The following is a 17,560-nucleotide window of genomic DNA, read 5'->3' on the forward strand; positions in this document are numbered from 1 at the left end:
AACAATGATTAAAGCATACTCGGGACTGAATCTTCGTTTGGCTTGATGTAAATACACAGGATGTAAAGCGAGGATGACGCCTCCTTTCTAGGTAGGATTACTTCTACGACATAATGTTGAAGCTGTCTGTAAAAAGCTAAAATGCACAAAGCCAAACAATTATACGTGCAGTATCTTAATGTCTGGATGAATTGGAATCAAGTAGAAATGACCATTGTAGAAATGGCCATTGTCTTGTCCAGTCGCGGAGGAGTTTGATTATTTCACAGCACTGACCCATACACTGTGAGGCAACACCTCCATGCGGCCAATCTACGTATCAGCGCCTCAAGCACTATACATGCTGCTGTACATTCTCAACTGGGTAATAGGTGTATGCAAAACTATTTTTGATCGAGATTTTGGTTGGTCATTTCAAACTTGATTCGTTCATGCTATGAGGTAGTGGGTCTATGCAACTCTGGTTGGGGTGATCCTACTACTCACTTCAATATCGTCGTCCTCTTCGATTTGCTAGCGAGATATGAAGTACATAATATAGAAAATCAGAAAAGGAAAAGTCATCGCATGTGTTGCTCATTCTATAAACATGATAACCAAGGAACAGAATGAGGCAAGACTACAACTGATGATCGTTAAAACTGACTGGTCAAATATACCCTCCCAAGTCTTGCTGAAACCAAGTACTCTGAAATATCTGTAATCATGTCAAGCATTTTGTGACTGTGCACGATTCTATCTTTCATGAGGTCACATAACAACTGTACAACATGTCGACAAAGGCTGGGAATGAGGGACCTATAATGTTGAAGATGGTACAACCGGATGCTCCTAAGTCTGGCCCGCTAGTTATTGTGAAGAAGAAAGATGAAACGAACAGGTTCTGTACAGACTACCGAAGTTTAAACAGGGTAACATTCCATTCCAATGCATCAAGAAAGAGGACCTATAGTGTTGACGATGGTGGGTGGGCACCAATAGACTCTCCCTATTCTCTCTCGATAATTATTGTTAAGAAGCCGGACAGAAAGAACAGGGTGTGTTGCGACTACCGTAGTTTGCATTTACAGACTTTGTGGCAGTGCTCCACGCTACAATTCTGACACGCTGAGCGAACTAGTAGAATATTCTTACAAGTCAAAGCGTGTTCTTTTTTTGAATTGCTGGTTTAGTTTTGAGTTCAATATCAATCTAAACCATCGAATTCTAAGGATGAGCCAGAAGTAATTCGCCTTACCTTCTCTTTGTATGACGTCAGAGTGAATAGATTAGCCAACAGTGTTGAGAATCCAGGAGCAATACAGCTCTGGGCCATGAAGCCTAACTTCAGCTCAGACAAGCACACCACTTTGTCACCTCGAGATGGACTCCAGTTAGGGATGGTAAGAAGATGGCCCTGGAATGTTCAGCAAAAACTCTGCTTTCACTCTCGTCCAAACGGAGAAACAAAGTGTTGACGTATACAATTAGGATGCACAAATAGCCCCTCCACACTAAAAATATGGTGAAATTTGTCTTCCACACCGGTTCAGCAACATACAACATGCGTCACAACTTGCATGAATTCCGAGGATGAATATTTTGTCTCTAATGGGCGAGTCGGGGATCTTAGACCGTCGCAATATAGGAATCCAGCCCCGTTTGACCTTTTTCAGATATAGGCCATTAAAACAATGTGATTTTACTCCAGTCTTCAGATTCAAATTTGTTCTTCATGTAAGCTTATAGAGAATTGAAATGTGTACCTTATTCTGATAATTGAGAAGCTGTACCACGACCCTGACCTCAGGGTCATAATCCTTGAGGGCGATGACCTTCATGATGGCTGACGCGTCTTCCTGTTCCGGATCTGTGCAGTGCTTGTTGCTCAGAATGAGGCAGGCAATGGCCTCCTTGATGCGGATTCGCTCCAAGTCGTTGATGTTCATTACCGTGCCTTGGAAGTAGATTACTGACAGCATGTAATGCTTTAGAAGGGCTTCCATTTCAAGGTCTGGCTGATCACTGCAACGTGAACGTTATAAATTACTGCTCAGAAATAAAAAGAACACCACGATGAAGGTGACCATCTCCCGAGAGAACATACTTTGAAAAACTAAACGAAGAATTTAAAGACGGTTTTTATATACTAATACGTAATATGTTTTAAGTCTGAAGTTACAGAGCTACTTACCAACCAAGGAAGATGACCTTCAAATGTTTGTCGACAACCCGATCTTTATGCAGAAAATCCTTGAGAAAAGTCTTCACTGTCTCTTTGGTGAGATGGCCACAGACCACGACAGTCCTGCAGAGAAAAAAGCAGATAAGATTTGACAGTTCAGTTTTTGCTGAAGGCCTATCACAATTGATCATTTGTGTCCGAAATCATCCAATGTTTGTCTACTCAAAAGTGCTGTTACAATCAGGGAAGCCACGTAGATATCGCCAGTCCGATCACAGACCAATGCTGGCTGGTACTGGCTTTTACTGACACAGACCATCTTTTGATTTATCTATGTTCTTTCCAAACTGTTAGCTCAGGAAAAGTAGGTTTTCTGTCAACTTTGCATAGCCATTTACTTACTTCTCACCATATTGGCGCTTGTAGGATCCCTTCCATATCATCCCTTTCTTGTCAGAGATGCCCTCGACTATCTCGGGGATGCAACTGGCGAAGAAACCCTGAGGGGAAAACACAAAGTGAGAGATTGGGCGAGATGATGGTAATTTTAAAATACACGTCCAGGTATCAGTACTTTTATCTTTAACTTCATTGCTTTTCTGGTGACGATTCTATTTCTCTGCTTACTATTATGACAGCTGCATAGCTACAGAAACCGCTGATTCATTCATTGAAAGACTAAAGTTAATGACGACAAATTTCTGCATTACTCGGGCTCAGTCACGTATTCTCTGAGCCTAATAACAACAAGATACAAGTTGAATTGGAGATACCGGTTTATACGTTTACTCTAAATTGATAATAAACTATAGAAAGTAGTCTTTGATTCAACACACCAGCTGATTGTGGGTCATATTTGTTGAGTGTTGGTATTCAAGTAGATACACTTCAGACAGTAAGGTTTTTGAGTTAGTGACAACACTTAGTCAACACTTACCTGACAATATCTGAAAACAATAATGAGTCACCCCAGGTCCAAAAGATATGATATGCACGTCTGTATGCACATATACGTGTACAATCTTCACAACACTCTTGTAAGATTCTCAGGATAGATCTTTACTAAGAATCTTTCTATTATCTTGTAATTAAGTATAAACATGAACATGCATACGAAACATAAAAAGATCATATCTGAAAAGCGTATCGGGATTTTCGACCTGGATAAAGCTGAGCTACTAGGCTGGGTTAGTTGGATTAAGCTGAGCTACTAGGCTGGGTTAGTTGGATTAAGCTTATCTACTAGGCTGGGTTAGTTGGATTAAGCTGAGCTACTAGGCTGGGTTAGTTGGATTAAGCTGAGCTACTAGGCTGGGTTAGTTGGATTAAGCTGAGCTACTAGGCTGGGTTAGTTGGATTAAGCTGAGCTACTAGGCTGGGTTAGTTTCATGCAAAAACTACAAGGGGTAATGAAGGCAGAGGATACGTCAGACGTGAAGAGTTCTGATTTGAAGAACATACAATGTACTAACCTGTTAATCAAGACCAACCATCTTTTAGAATATTTACTGTCTCTTTTATGTTTATGGCAGTGCCGCAGGATCAGATGGCATTTTCTTCCAAAAAATCGATATCATACTCGTTACTGCAGAGTCACTCTTGTTTAATGCAATTTAAAATGGCAATTTGCCTATCTTCGATTTGAAAATGACATCATGAATAAGGTATCATTTTTAGGTTTTACTTTATTACCCAGTTTTGATCACTAAGTACATATTGTGGTATGTTGTATAGTAATATACACACGTCGAAGAACTCTGATGATTATATCTACTGCTACACGACAGTGAAATATCAGTGAACACAGAATATGAGAGCAATTTGATTCTGTTATTTCTACAGGAGCAATCAGAGGAGATAGTGATGAATCCCTTGCAATTAGAAAAGAAGAATACTGGGTGTGTATAACTGCTATACTACACGATCTAAATGTCTCTATGAAAGTTAAGAAAACACTCTGTTTAGTTGGGAAGAGGTTACTGTAGTCCTACTAATGCTTACCAGCGCAGTCATGATAAATATGATAGTGAATATCCTTCCCAGGGTGGTAGCGGGGGCGTAGTCCCCGTATCCCACAGTAGACATGGTGACTATCAGGAAATAGCACCACAGCATATAAGGATTGTTCGAGATGCTTCGCTTCTCAACCTCCTCGACCCAGAAGTCACCCGTTGTTTCAAACTTTAAAAGCAAAGTTTTGTCATTATCATCTAAAATGTATAACATGGCTAAGTGATTTGTATGACTACCCCAGATACGACGTGTAGACCTGTAAGAAACATACCATCATCTTCCTGAAATAAACAATTGTTACTTACCATCATCCTAACGCACGCCATGAGGACCTTAGGCCTTTTTGATGCTTTCTCTGAGTACCTCATACACAGGGAGAATGAGGAGGATTTTTGTTTTTCAATTTTTTTTTTCAATTACCTTTGATACTCTACAGACGTTCATCGTGGGTTTTTTCCTCGTCATATTCCACCGATGCCACGGGAGCAGGACATGCTATATTTAGTTTTTCAGCAAATGCCTGTGCTAAAAAAGACATCCTGCGTCCGAAAACACTGATTTTATTCAATCTTGAAAATAATGATTTTGTCACACAATGAAACCGAAACAAGAAAATCAACGCGAATTCGGAGTCAATTGCGGCCTTGGTTAGTCCTCAAATAGGTTACGAAGTTGATAACATGCAATCCCAGCACCGGGATATTGATGCAGACAGACGTACACTTGTTGCACAGGACAGACGACAGGAGGAATATTGGACAAGACAGAGGAAGCGATGCATCAACAATTGGCACATTATTCTGGTGAGAAGTAAGACCTCGTTATGCCAAAGGCAAACACAAGCATAGCTGCTTCCTGTCAGGCCAAACTGCCCTCCACACAAATATGCAAGATTTCTAATTGAGGAGAGAAATTTAATGATACACATTCGTAGGAAGGTCTGGGCCAGCTTTCTGTTCGGAAATGATTTTTTCTGGACAGTGTTAAAAGTTTAACAGAATGATGTACCAATTGTGTAAAGGAACGTGAAAGACATTTCCCTCTCCGCAGAGAGTGATTTAACAACCGAAAGCATAAAATGCCATGCTCCCGGTAAATGTCTTACCAATGCAGTCATTATGAAAATGACCACAAATATGCGGCCGGGAGTAGTTTGGGCACTGTAGTCCCCATAGCCAACTGTGGACATGGTCACCATCAGGAAATACACCCAGATCCAATAGGGTTCTTTCTGGATATCGGGGTTCGTCGAATCCCAGAAGTTGCCGATACTTTCCAACTAAAATAGGAGGAATGACTTAGGAAATGACTGGGCCAATAGATAGGGAGACTCTCATCGGTTCAATTGCACACGGCGCAGAGCTATTCGCCTGTGCATTCTGGAGTCAGGCTAAACACAATGGGGAGAAGACTAAACGTTTTAATGACATATACATGCAATATAAGGAATGATTAACTATTTCCTAAACACATGATCGAAATGAATACACTAGGTTAACGATTTTCAAAAAGGAAATACTTTTGCAATTCAAAAACCTACAACAACATGAGTGGGTGTGACAATGCGAACAGTATAACATATTTGATTCAATTCGACAAGTGCAAAACACCTCAATTAGTTAGTTACAGTACAAGTACTCTTCGTGTGAATGTATATTTATATCAGAAAAGGTTACAATATCAGATACAAGACAATATTCAGACCTTCTCATGTTGACAGATCTTTACTTAATTTAGTACAAACTTGAGTAGTGACACTTCAGGTTGAATGCCTCGTTCCTCTTGACCTGGAAGCTTCAGTAAACGGGGTAGAATGTTAGGTTATCAAAGTTTAGAGTGCCTACCTTTCACATTTATGTTGAAGTGCAATACAACCTTTCACTAAAAACAAACTCATAATCGATGAACAAAAGATCATGCTAGATGTTAAACATTTGCTGTACTTTTGACTCAAGATTATATCATATCATTAATGATATAACATAGATATCAGCTTACATATCAGGTATCATGAATGATGTGATATGATGGTATGAAAAAATGATAAATTTAAAGGTAGCCGATGAAAATATTACAATTAATCACTCGTATACTAATTTGCTTTGATGAGGGCACATTTGGTCCGTGAGGTTTGATAGACAAACGCAAAGTTCGCTCAACAAAACTTGATCTCCTTCAGTACATTTTCATTTATTGTAGCGTTAGGGTGGCCAACGTTACTATACGCCGATTCACCAGCTAAGGTTGATACTGCAAGCACCGGACAGAAATTTCGTGGCAAAAATAACCAAAGATATGAAAAACTACAAGCAATTATGAAAGAAAGAAAATTTGCCCATGTCACATCACGAATTACACTTGATGTTATTATTTGTTTAATAAGGAACCAAGAAAGAAAGAATATCTAGGCCAGGAATTTGGATCGCCTTTCAACACACTGAGAAACAAGTCAGTATAGCGATCTCACACGCTAAAGGACTGTTTTTAAACTGTGTTTAACACTTTTAAAGCATATAAGGCTTCCCAGCAGTACGGTGTGACCCAATCTGATGCAAAGGTTAGTATGGTCAATAGGACAAACCTAATCATTGAACTTGTCCGTCCTGATGCATATTCCATTAGCCAAAAGAGGAATCCTCACTTCCCAAATCACTCAAAATGGAAAAATGACGACCTTGTTATGGCCTGCGATAATGGATTCCGCGCTTTTAAAGGTTGTGGTTTTGAGGGGGCGTATTATGAACTCACCAAATGCATGACCCCTGCGCCAGCGAGCCAGATAGCCATAAAGAGCGAGAGAAGCTGGGCCAGTCGGATGGAGGTCTTGCTTCGGATGATGTTCCAAGCTTGCAGCATATTGGACAGGCCGATTAGACCAAAGGCCCTCAAGAAACGCAGGCCTGCAAAACAAAACATCATACTCTACTTGAAGCAGTTAATGAAAAGGTTACTTTTAAAGACCAACATTGGGTGATATTCGTTACAGATGAGCAATTATTTCTTCCTCTGGAAAGAAAAGTCAAGAGTGATGGTGCTTTGGTTAACTGTTCACTATCCTGGTTTTTCACACATTCGCCATGTTAACCCAGCCGAATCCAACAACTGAACCTACCCAGCCAGTTCCTCTGGTGACCATGGTTTTCACACATTCGCCATGTTAACCCAGCCGAATCCAACAACTGAACCTACCCAGCCAGTTCCTCTGGTGACCATGGTTTTCACACATTCGCCATGTTAACCCAGCCGAATCCAACAACTGAACCTACCCAGCCAGTTCCTCTGGTGACCATGGTTTTCACACATTCGCCATGTTAACCCAGCCGAATCCAACAACTGAACCTACCCAGCCAGTTCCTCTGGTGACCATGGTTTTCACACATTCGCCATGTTAACCCAGCCGAATCCAATACTGAACCTACCCAGCCAGTTCCTCTGGTGACCATGGTTTTCACACATTCGCCATGTTAACCCAGCCGAATCCAACAACTGAACCTACCCAGCCAGTTCCTCTGGTGACAATGGTTTTCACACATTCGCCATGTTAACTCAGCCGAATCCAATACTGAACCTACCCAGCCAGTTCCTCTGGTGACCATGGTTTTCACACATTCGCCATGTTAACCCAGCCAAATCCAACAACTGAACCTACCCAGCCAGTTCCTCTGGTGACCATGGTTTTCACACATTCGCCATGTTAACCCAGCCGAATCCAACAACTGAACCTACCCAGCCAGTTCCTCTGGTGACCATGGTTTTCACACATTCGCCATGTTAACCCAGCCGAATCCAACAACTGAACCTACCCAGCCAGTTCCTCTGGTGACCATGGTTTTCACACATTCGCCATGTTAACCCAGCCGAATCCAACAACTGAACCTACCCAGCCAGTTCCTCTGGTGACCATGGTTTTCACACATTCGCCATGTTAACCCAGCCGAATCCAACAACTGAACCTACCCAGCCAGTTCCTCTGGATGACCATGGCTACAATCATTGGAGGGACGGTGAAGTGGTCGATCAGAGAGAGGATGCTCACCCAGGCCAGCAGCTTGTCACGGTTACCGATAAACTGGAAATGACCAAGAGAATGAAATGATTAGGGATAAATGGATACATCTTACCAACGAATGTGCCTTCATTGAAAAGTTGACCCTAGGCACCACCATTCTGGCAAGCATTTGAAACACTAGAACAATTAGAAGTGGGCATTAAATTCGTTTTGAAAGAGTTCTCATTGCTTTAGGATTTCAAGTTCAAGCCAGGATGCCGCGAGTGGTGGTGCCGATGTTCAATCCTTAAAGAAAAACGAAACATCGTTGGTGAGTTTTGCTGATTATATTTTGAGGTAGGGGTTCAACATTTGAAGCGATGCATAGACCGCCAGGTACTCCACGTGGTCAGTACCGATGGTTTCTAAAGGACAACATCAGCACAAGGCCAAACAGTACCTATCAAACGTGCAGAATCCGGTATCAACTGCAAGAGGTATTCTTCGGGGATTTTACGATACAATTACAATATGCGGATTAGTCTGACTCTGCCGTATAACTTACCCGTATAACGAAATGAAGCAGAAAGTACAGGTTGAAGGCCGAGTCGACAATCTGCATGGGGTCGTCGATCCAGTGGATGCAGCTTTCAAGGTTATCTTCACTGGAAACAAAAGAAAACGATTTGAGGTTCGTTGATATTGTGAGTCGCAAGGTCCCGGCGCAATTACCCTATCAATCAAGACTATATGGAAATATGGTGGCACAGACAAGGCCGTTTTACCTTTATGTATTTGGTATCATTTGCTGTAAGGTCACACCCGGTACAATTATGGCCTCTGTGTTCATTAATGTGTACTGCCAGCTGACTCTGCCATTGGCTATATAAACCGTGGCGGCTAGAATTGTACTACTTTACCCTACCCCCTTTCTACGCAGATTTATCTGAGATCGCCGAGTCCTATAGTGAGGACAGGGTTCAAATCAACGTGTTCGAAGGTCAACTTACTCATCCGCGTCGATGATGTAGATAATGAATGAACCGATACTACAGATGACATGGAGGCCAGTCTGGAAAGGGACGAATCATAGAATAGCATGACGATTCATTTTTGATGTCCGATATTTAGCCTCTAATGACCACATTGACGATCAGATCAATGCAATCTTCCTAGGAGGAACAACAATTTTAATGACGCCGAATGTCGGCAGCTTGTCACTTATTTGTCGGAAATATGATGGAGCTAAATATTCGTTTTAGTGACAGCTAAGAATTCGCAATCAGTAGGCCTACTATTAAGAGCATTCGTATTCTTATGCAACGGAACGAAATCTCCCTACTGTTCTATGAATTATTTCAATTCAGTGCGGTATACGTGTATGATTGATTGCATAAAGTTGGTCCTTTCATTACGAATGTGTAGACCTTCATTACCAATCTCGAAACGTTACGATAGGTGAACTATTTCAACAGGGGTCATCGAGCTGAGTACTCCTGTGTCATTGAAAGAGCTGTGTTGGCCTAATTAACATTCATATCGCGCGAACAGGAAAAGTGTATTTTTTAGTTAAACATGTTCACGATCACGATACCGGTCATGCATAACTAATTTTGGTTGTCGTATCCTCAGTTAATCTAGCAAGTGGAAGGGGTGACGGGTGGTTACATAATACGTTGTTACCCCTGCTGCCAGCAAAAGTAATCACCACAATTACTTATGCATCAGCGAAATCGCGTGAGAATAAAATGATTTTGTCTTTGATTGGAGACTGTGACGATGAAAGAGACTTTCTTCTGTGAAAGGGCCTTGCTAATTTCAAATAGTCACGGTGAGCCGGTCAAGTCATTCAAGTTATACCATAAGCCAATTTCTAATTAATGAATTGATGAATAGACCGATCATCCAGTGGTTTGAATGGATTTCTGTCTGACCAAGCATAAACGAAGGCGGCTACGTACTTAACAATTGAACTATTAAGAGCTAAGTATATAGGCGCTACTTCAGCTAGTGATGTATGTCGTGGATATACTGTATAATGATCGTGGACTCCTTGCCAGCCCATTCACCGTGCAGTCACTCTCTGTGCCGCCAGTAGCCCCGCTGTGGAGGTCGGGATCGTGGACTCCTTGCGTGGTCCTCCTTCTCTCAGTAGCGGGTTCAACAAGGCTGGCTCAGCTGAGCACTCAACGGTGAAACTTTTGACCCGTACCAGCATCTATTGTACTGATTTATTGCATTGCATAGTATTGTGTGTATGTTTTCAATGTGTTTTCTCCCTGTTTGTGCATTTTATCTAAGTGTATCGTTTGTGAATCTGTATTCATATATGTATGCATGTGGTATTTCTCCCTTGCGGAGGTCACAATAAATAAATAAATAAAAAAATAAATGCCTTGTTCAGATCATATTTTGCGACCACATGGGCATTTTGAAGGTGATTTATGATTAGGCACAAAGAAGAGAATATGATAATGCCAATACCGAGACGATGAAAGGCTTGCTCAGTGAGTTATGACACGCGGTAAGGTTAATCCACGTACAACTTTCGTGCAATGGGATGCTCAAATGTAGCCTCAGACATCCTGATTTAAGCGGTGATTTTCAATATAGGCCTACTCCGCATCGAAAATCTGTATCTCAGGATGAGCCTTAGCAGGGTTTGAACGTATTGCGAAATTTCCTTTCTCACGAACGATTACATCCGTTATCTTCACCAATCAAGGGCTCCACTCACTACACCACTCGGACTGAGTGAGACCATTCACTACACCACTCGGACTGAGTGAGACCACTCACTACACCACTCGGACTGAGTGAGACCACTCTCTACACCACTCAGACTGAGTGAGATCACTCTCTACACCACCCGGACTGAGTGAGACCACTCACTACACCACTCGGACTGAGTGAGACCACTCACTACAACACTCGGACTGAGTGAGACCACTCACTACGCAACTCGAACTGAGTGAGACCACTCACTACAACACTCGGACTGAGTGAGACCACTCACTACAACATTCGGACTGAGTGAGACCACTCACTACAACATTCGGACTGAGTGAGACCACTCACTACAACATTCGGACTGAGTGAGACCACTCACTACACCACTCGGACTGAGTGAGACCACTCACTACACCACTCGAACTGAGTGAGACCACTCACTACACCACTCGGACTGAGTGAGACCAAGTGGCGAATGCGACCGAAGATAATTCAAGGTGACATCCTTAGACTCTCAGCTAGTTTTCATTGTGCAGCGAAATATTTGGACAAGACGCCACTTGGGTAAACATCAACCTACACAAAGAACCAATTATTTACTGATTTCTGTCCCTTTGATATACGTCAAGAGGTTGCCGTGTTTTATTTGCGATGAGTATTTGCCACAAAGACAGGCATTTCCTGGGCACCATACCAAAGATAACCTCATTTTGATATCACAGAGCAATTCATCCACGTCTTATGATGGTTCGTGATTCTTTGAGACAGAAGTAGTAGGAGCAACATCGCACACCGAGCAAAAATGCCTGATTTAAATTAGGCGAATCGTGCCTTTACCAGCCCAAATGTCGGCATGTGATTAACACACTAACGTTTCACATTCGCCACTGTCTTTTACTTCCTTTTCCATAAGCCAATCAGCAATCACTCATCTTTCTTGTTGGGAGCAAAACATGGCCGTTATCAATTACGCTATCATTCTCATTGGTTAATAGTGCGGATGAAATGGAGTCACACTGTCACTGCTAATAAAGATATCTTACCAACAGTTTCCCGAGTGCGTTCTGACTCGCCACGAGCTCCTCGCATCGCCTCTTCAACCTCAGATAAAACATGACGGCTGTATTGACTTCATCCGTCCTTTCACCATCCTCGTTTGTATTGGGGCAGATTATCTAGAATTAAGAAAAGCAAGATGATTAAGATGACGTTAAAAACATCTCAGAGGGCATCGAACCCCAGCTGCAGGTTGTGTTCGGAAATCATGATAAGATACTCGTCAGTTTCCGAGTTCGTATTTCGTGTACATGAAGATGTACACTCTTTACGTGCTGATACTTGTAAAATTCTTAGGCAAGATCTTCACAGCGAGTCTTACAAGAACCAGGGTGGGATATAAACATTATGCCTATGCACTCGAACATGAAAGAGAAATTGACTAAACCCTTAAAAGAATCTTATGATTTCCGAGTTGGATACACTCTGACAATCGTGAGTTCGACTATTGAAGACTCTTGAAGCCTATAACGCAGCAGAAAATTAGTAGCTAAGCTGGCTGCGATAGTCATATGAGGGCTGAACGTTAGAGAGCTGCATGGACCACTCCCGAGGGCTTTGAACAGGAATGAAAGGACCAATCGCTCAGAGAGGGTGGCAAAGTGGGGTAATTTCAAAATGCACATACGAACAGCTTACCTTGGTTATGAGGAGCTTGATCCCCCTCAGGATCAGTATGAATACGATGCCGCCGAGCAGCGAGCACCCGCTAGAGATGAGGAAGTACCACCATTTTGGATCCAGTGAGCACGGGTTGACTGGGCTTGGCGTGGTAACGGGTGCTTCTGACGTGTTCATCTTGATCTTCAGGTCAAGTGTTTGTCATAAAATCGTCTTCGTCTTAAAAGCCAAAGGTGATTAGAACTATAAAATCAAGTGAGCAAAAGATATTGGAATTGCTTAAGATATTGGAATTGGCCGAAGCATGGTAAACATCCTTACCCAAGTAAAAAAATATCCAATTACAGTATAAACTTTTAAAGTACAAACTGAACGAGAGTAAAAGGGCGTAAAATTATCTTAAATCACATCAAATAAAATCATCTTAGTTCGAATAAATCATTGATCGTGTGTGCCACAGTGCAGTGATCACTGGTGTGTGGTTCATTGGAATTCCTTGCTTTATAGTAGGCCTATATCCACACCACACCCGAGGTTACGCTTTAACCTATGCTTCTTTCTTTCAAGATAATGATTGAATGTAGGCCTAAGCATAGAATATTAGGGCCGATTCTGAGAAAGGTCTTAAAATGCCGTGAAATCTCTTTTAATAGGTTGATGATCAGGTCTATAACTTACATGCAGCTATAGCATTGCTAGATCTATGCCAGCCTGATCAATCATTGACCTTTAAAGTAGGGAGGTTGAAGTACATGTACAAGGCCTTTGCAACACAACAGCGTCCAGCCATAAAATCAAGGGAATAGTGCAAAAAATGCACAGTTTCAATAACATGTTTATACCTATACATACCATGGAACAATATATGGCAAGTATTTCTCTTTTATTCTCCATCCTTCTTTGATAGAACCATTTTTCTCTCCCAATGCTGCTTTATCACGATGGAGGGTCACTCACAAATAAACGTTTTATTAGGCCTATATGGTGAGAATCCTTTCTTTTCAGACCAGCTTGTGGACGGCGTTTTAAAAGCCAGCGATTTTAACAATATGTACTTAATATTTTGAGTGACTCTACGAAAATCCCGTTACACTGCTTGTTAACTCGTGGTTTAACTTGAAAGCTTAGAGTTTCGGCCTACTAATCATACATATATTTAATCTAAATTCTTAGTTGGGGTTTTTCCATAAAGCGAAGAATTGAATAATTAATCAGATGGTCACTTTTTGATACACCAGATATAGGTATATGTTTCGTCGCCCTTGCCGTGACCCAGAACTCAGAATCGCCAATTAGGTTACTGTTACATCGCGTCTTTTAGCATCCCTTTCTTCATAACTTACCATGCATATCGTTCAATACAAAGTACATTGTACCAAAGTAAAGAAGCAGCCGATCAGTAATAATTCCTTCTTTCTCTGCTTTGGGATACAAAAGGCTAGCCATCCAGGCCAGATTCTTTATGTTCATACAAAAATGATGAAAGACGAAATGTGTTAAAAATGGGGTTTTAATGAGAATATAATCGTTCTAAAAACAGAGTTGCCGGGTCTGTTTTTTATTAAGTGTCAGTCCACAGACCATGCAAAAAGTGATAAGGTGTCGTGGTGGGTCAGCAGATTTGGCTGAAACTTTTACCATTGGTTAGCCTTAGGACAGGATTATTACTAGTGGAGCCGAGTATTTTTCAGAAAAAATATTTAATAAGTTATTTGTTGAATTGACTCTGAAAGGTCGAAATACCCCCAAGGAATTTTGGTACAGAGCACTTTTTCCTCCGCCAGTAATAATCCTGTCCTAAGACTAACCAATGGTAAAAGTTTCAGTCAAATCCGTTGACCCCCCCCCCCCCCCCACCTTATCACTTTTTCCATGCAGATTTTGCATGGTCTATTATTGGACGGACAAAGATGTTTAAAAAAAACACCGGATGAATGGATACAAAGACCAGCAACATCTCGTATCACCTGGGGCTTAACGGGTTTCGTGCAAATGTTCAAGTGAACATTACTCCCAAATTTTGAAATTAATACATGTGTGTCTAAGTTGATAAATCTAAGGGTGAGGCATGCGTGGTTCCGAATTTTAACGATCCAAAGAAAACTGTGAGATAATGCATTTTGCATATATTATTTTCTTAGGACAAACATCCTCATTTACTTTGTGGTGGCAGCCCTCGACCTCGCATCTCCCGTATCAATCATGCCGGCACAGCGACAGGTCGTTTGTCCCTCTGTCATAAGAATCAGGGCAATACTGCTTTTGTGTCTTTATCATTTATCACACAGGTTTGTCCTCAGCTGCCCTGCCAACCACAAAAACACGGACAACTGTGGTGCTGGCTATTTGATAACCTGGAAGCTTGGTGAGCTTCGATTAAGTTAATCTGCGGTGGCGTTTAGGGGCCAAAATAGGCCAGAAACTGAGACTGAATGACAAATTGATAATGGTAACCTTAGCTGAAAGAAAAGCGCAAGTTTGCGACCGAACGGGCCGGGGCCATGAGTGCAGTGACGGCATAATATCACCGGAATTCGGCACCCATGTGGAAGACATGGAAGAATGGTGCCTTTCAGTTACAGCATGGGTCCTAACACCTTCGATTTACGAGCATCTCCAGATCAATACGGTATCAGCCTTTATCCAGGAGGCCTAGCATATAGGGCTAATGTCAAAGCGGGAGAAGACTGTTTTGTTGGTCGTCTCGTGTCTATCGTATTAAAGGGCCTACTTCTTGCTGAGAATCGAAACAAGGTACTCAAAAAGACTACAAAATCAAGAACCGAGATGATTCTAGATCAGAATTCACCAGTAAATAACAATTGGCCTATTTAGGCCTTTCGTTCATGCAGAGGGCGAGTGAAGAAAAAGAAGGTTATCTTGTGAGGAACTTTAATGATATATCATGATATAGGACTACAATAAAAATAAAAATTTTTCTCGGACTTGATAACGTTAGACATACTAGTGTACAAATAAAAGCGGTGCAAATCCGATCACACGTTTCATGTAGGTCTAGTTGCAAGAAAGGTATGTTGTGTTCCCAACTGCGCTCGAAGCGGGTAACTCATGACATTCCGCGTAAACACAATACCGATATGATATATCACATTTACAGAATATAGCTAATTAGGTTTATAGCCATTTTGGAGAAAAAAAAGCAAAAAAGCTCAACTCTTCTTCTTTACCTTTGATATAAAGCCTAGTTTCTCAACGTATATCACGCTTGGTTGGTCCCCTGCTAAAATGGTAGGCCTATACAAGAATTTATGTTGTCCCGTTTGATGATAGCGGAAATATAGAAAAACATCTTACTGTAGGGGCTTTCATTTACTCCCTTAGCAAGACTCCATGCCAGAGAGAAGTCATACGAGATGACAAGACCCAGGCTATGAAAGAAAGTGACGCTATGTAAAAGTATAACATGCAAAACACGAATTCGGAGATATTCGTTTTAGTTTATGTAGTTGGGAGGGTCATTTCTACTGTTGATGCGGCAATGGCTCACCTTCCACTCACCCTGATGTAGATCAGCAGTGTGAGGTCGTGTGTTCTCCTCCGGAATTCTATCCAACACCTATACTTCGATATAGTGTCCCCGATGTCTGGATTCCAAGAGATAAATCGTGAAGACTATCGCGAGTGCTATTACATCACTGGTCCCTCAGGGAAAAAAACACTTATCCACGAACATGCCCAATTTGAGATTATCAAAGGAATATCGTCACTTATCTATAAGTATATATTCTCAATTCGTCCTGTAGGCGAAGAGGTGAATACGTCTTTCCGGGCCGCTTAGCTCGGAGTGTCTTGACCCGATTTCAATTTGCGCATATCAACAGCGAATTGAGTCTCTTTGTTAAGGGGAACCATTTCTTTTGACTCTCCCTGACGGAGTGTTCTGAAGCTATTTTATTACTGCCATAAATTAGCTGAATAATTTTCTTTCAAAGTCTGTAGCACTGAGAGTAATTAGAAACGCGATGAATACTTCATAATAGCTAATGAGGCTCCATGAGTAGGCCTAGGCCTCGCGTCATTCGTTAGCACGACGGAATAGCTACGTACCCGTACCTACCCGTGTATACCTTTATACTAGGCCCGATTGTTCAATAGCACCGAAATCACATTATCCCTAACGGTGACGTTAAGTATCTTGAAGTATGTAATCTCTTTCAGTTCATTCCATTTTCCCGTTAAATCTAACGAGGATTTGAGCGACCCCAGCCTTGGTGAGGAAGCGTATCAAACATCCCATCACAAGCTCGTGTCACATATTACATTTATTCTGTCCAATAAACATCATTCGTTCAATAGACATCTATAATTGGCTGTCAACTTTTTTACATTATACATTGTAGTTAACCACAACACAACAGAGCTCATCTCTCGTCTGCTGTCGAAAATTTTGATAGGGGACAGTAAAGACTGCTATTCCACCGGCCGTTTCTTGCATTCTACATGTATACATGTATATGACAAGATTTTCGCTACGACGGGCATGGTGGGGGTTAGAAATCATCAATGTCTCATGGCAGGATTCCCAATCATCGGAGTTCTCCGTCGTGCAAGTACCTATACCGTGGGCTGTCGTCTCCAGCTTATCTTCACTGTGTGAATCTTTGATAATGCGATCGTGTGCGAATTATTGTCATTTACTTCTTGACTTATGATTGGCTCCCCAGGTCACGTGAGCGTGCAGAAGGAATTTGATTGGTCATGTCTGTTGGCCTTGTTCAGCCAAGTGTGCAAATATTGCGTCCAGGAAAAAAACGCAGCAGATAGGGAAATTACAATAAGGCCTAGAACGAGATCCTTCTTTTAATGAGAAACAAAAAACGCGGAAAACAAAATGTATTTTATGACAGAAATTTAATTCAACAATACAAAAGTACACGTACATGTTGTATTTATGACATCAAAACTATCTGCAAAGATTAAGTCTCATCACCGCTTGTGGCAGCGCTGATGGTAAGAGAAAGATCTTT

The 17,560-nt window shown here is 41.6% G+C and overlaps 1 protein-coding gene across 8 annotated transcripts in view; it reads right to left on the bottom strand.

Moving 5' to 3' along the window:
* Positions 1-16,385, bottom strand: part of LOC135487440 (calcium-activated potassium channel slowpoke-like) — a 26,185-nt gene extending 9,800 nt beyond the window's left edge. For 4 of the 8 annotated variants that reach the window (XM_064771085.1, XM_064771080.1, XM_064771084.1 and 1 more), the window contains exons 1-13: positions 16,081-16,385; positions 12,591-12,791; positions 11,939-12,070; positions 9,176-9,237; positions 8,731-8,830; positions 8,135-8,246; positions 6,926-7,077; positions 4,166-4,345; positions 2,567-2,664; positions 2,174-2,287; positions 1,746-2,004; positions 1,238-1,396; positions 487-513 (exon numbers count right to left, since the gene is read on the bottom strand). In XM_064771085.1, coding sequence (XP_064627155.1) covers positions 487-513; positions 1,238-1,396; positions 1,746-2,004; positions 2,174-2,287; positions 2,567-2,664; positions 4,166-4,345; positions 6,926-7,077; positions 8,135-8,246; positions 8,731-8,830; positions 9,176-9,237; positions 11,939-12,070; positions 12,591-12,749 — 1,554 coding nt within the window. In that variant the 5' untranslated portion in view covers positions 12,750-12,791; positions 16,081-16,385. Of the gene's footprint in view, positions 1-486; positions 514-1,237; positions 1,397-1,745; positions 2,005-2,173; positions 2,288-2,566; positions 2,665-4,165; positions 4,346-5,282; positions 5,457-6,925; positions 7,078-7,289; positions 7,349-8,134; positions 8,247-8,730; positions 8,831-9,175; positions 9,238-11,938; positions 12,071-12,590; positions 12,792-16,080 lie in introns of those variants that run through there. The other 4 variants (XM_064771081.1, XM_064771082.1, XM_064771086.1 and 1 more) reach the window with 4 other exon arrangements.
* Positions 16,386-17,560: the final 1,175 nt, after the last annotated feature.

The sequence above is a fragment of the Lineus longissimus genome, chromosome 5, assembly GCF_910592395.1.
Source record: "Lineus longissimus chromosome 5, tnLinLong1.2, whole genome shotgun sequence".
Taxonomy (NCBI): Eukaryota; Metazoa; Nemertea; class Pilidiophora; order Heteronemertea; family Lineidae; genus Lineus; species Lineus longissimus.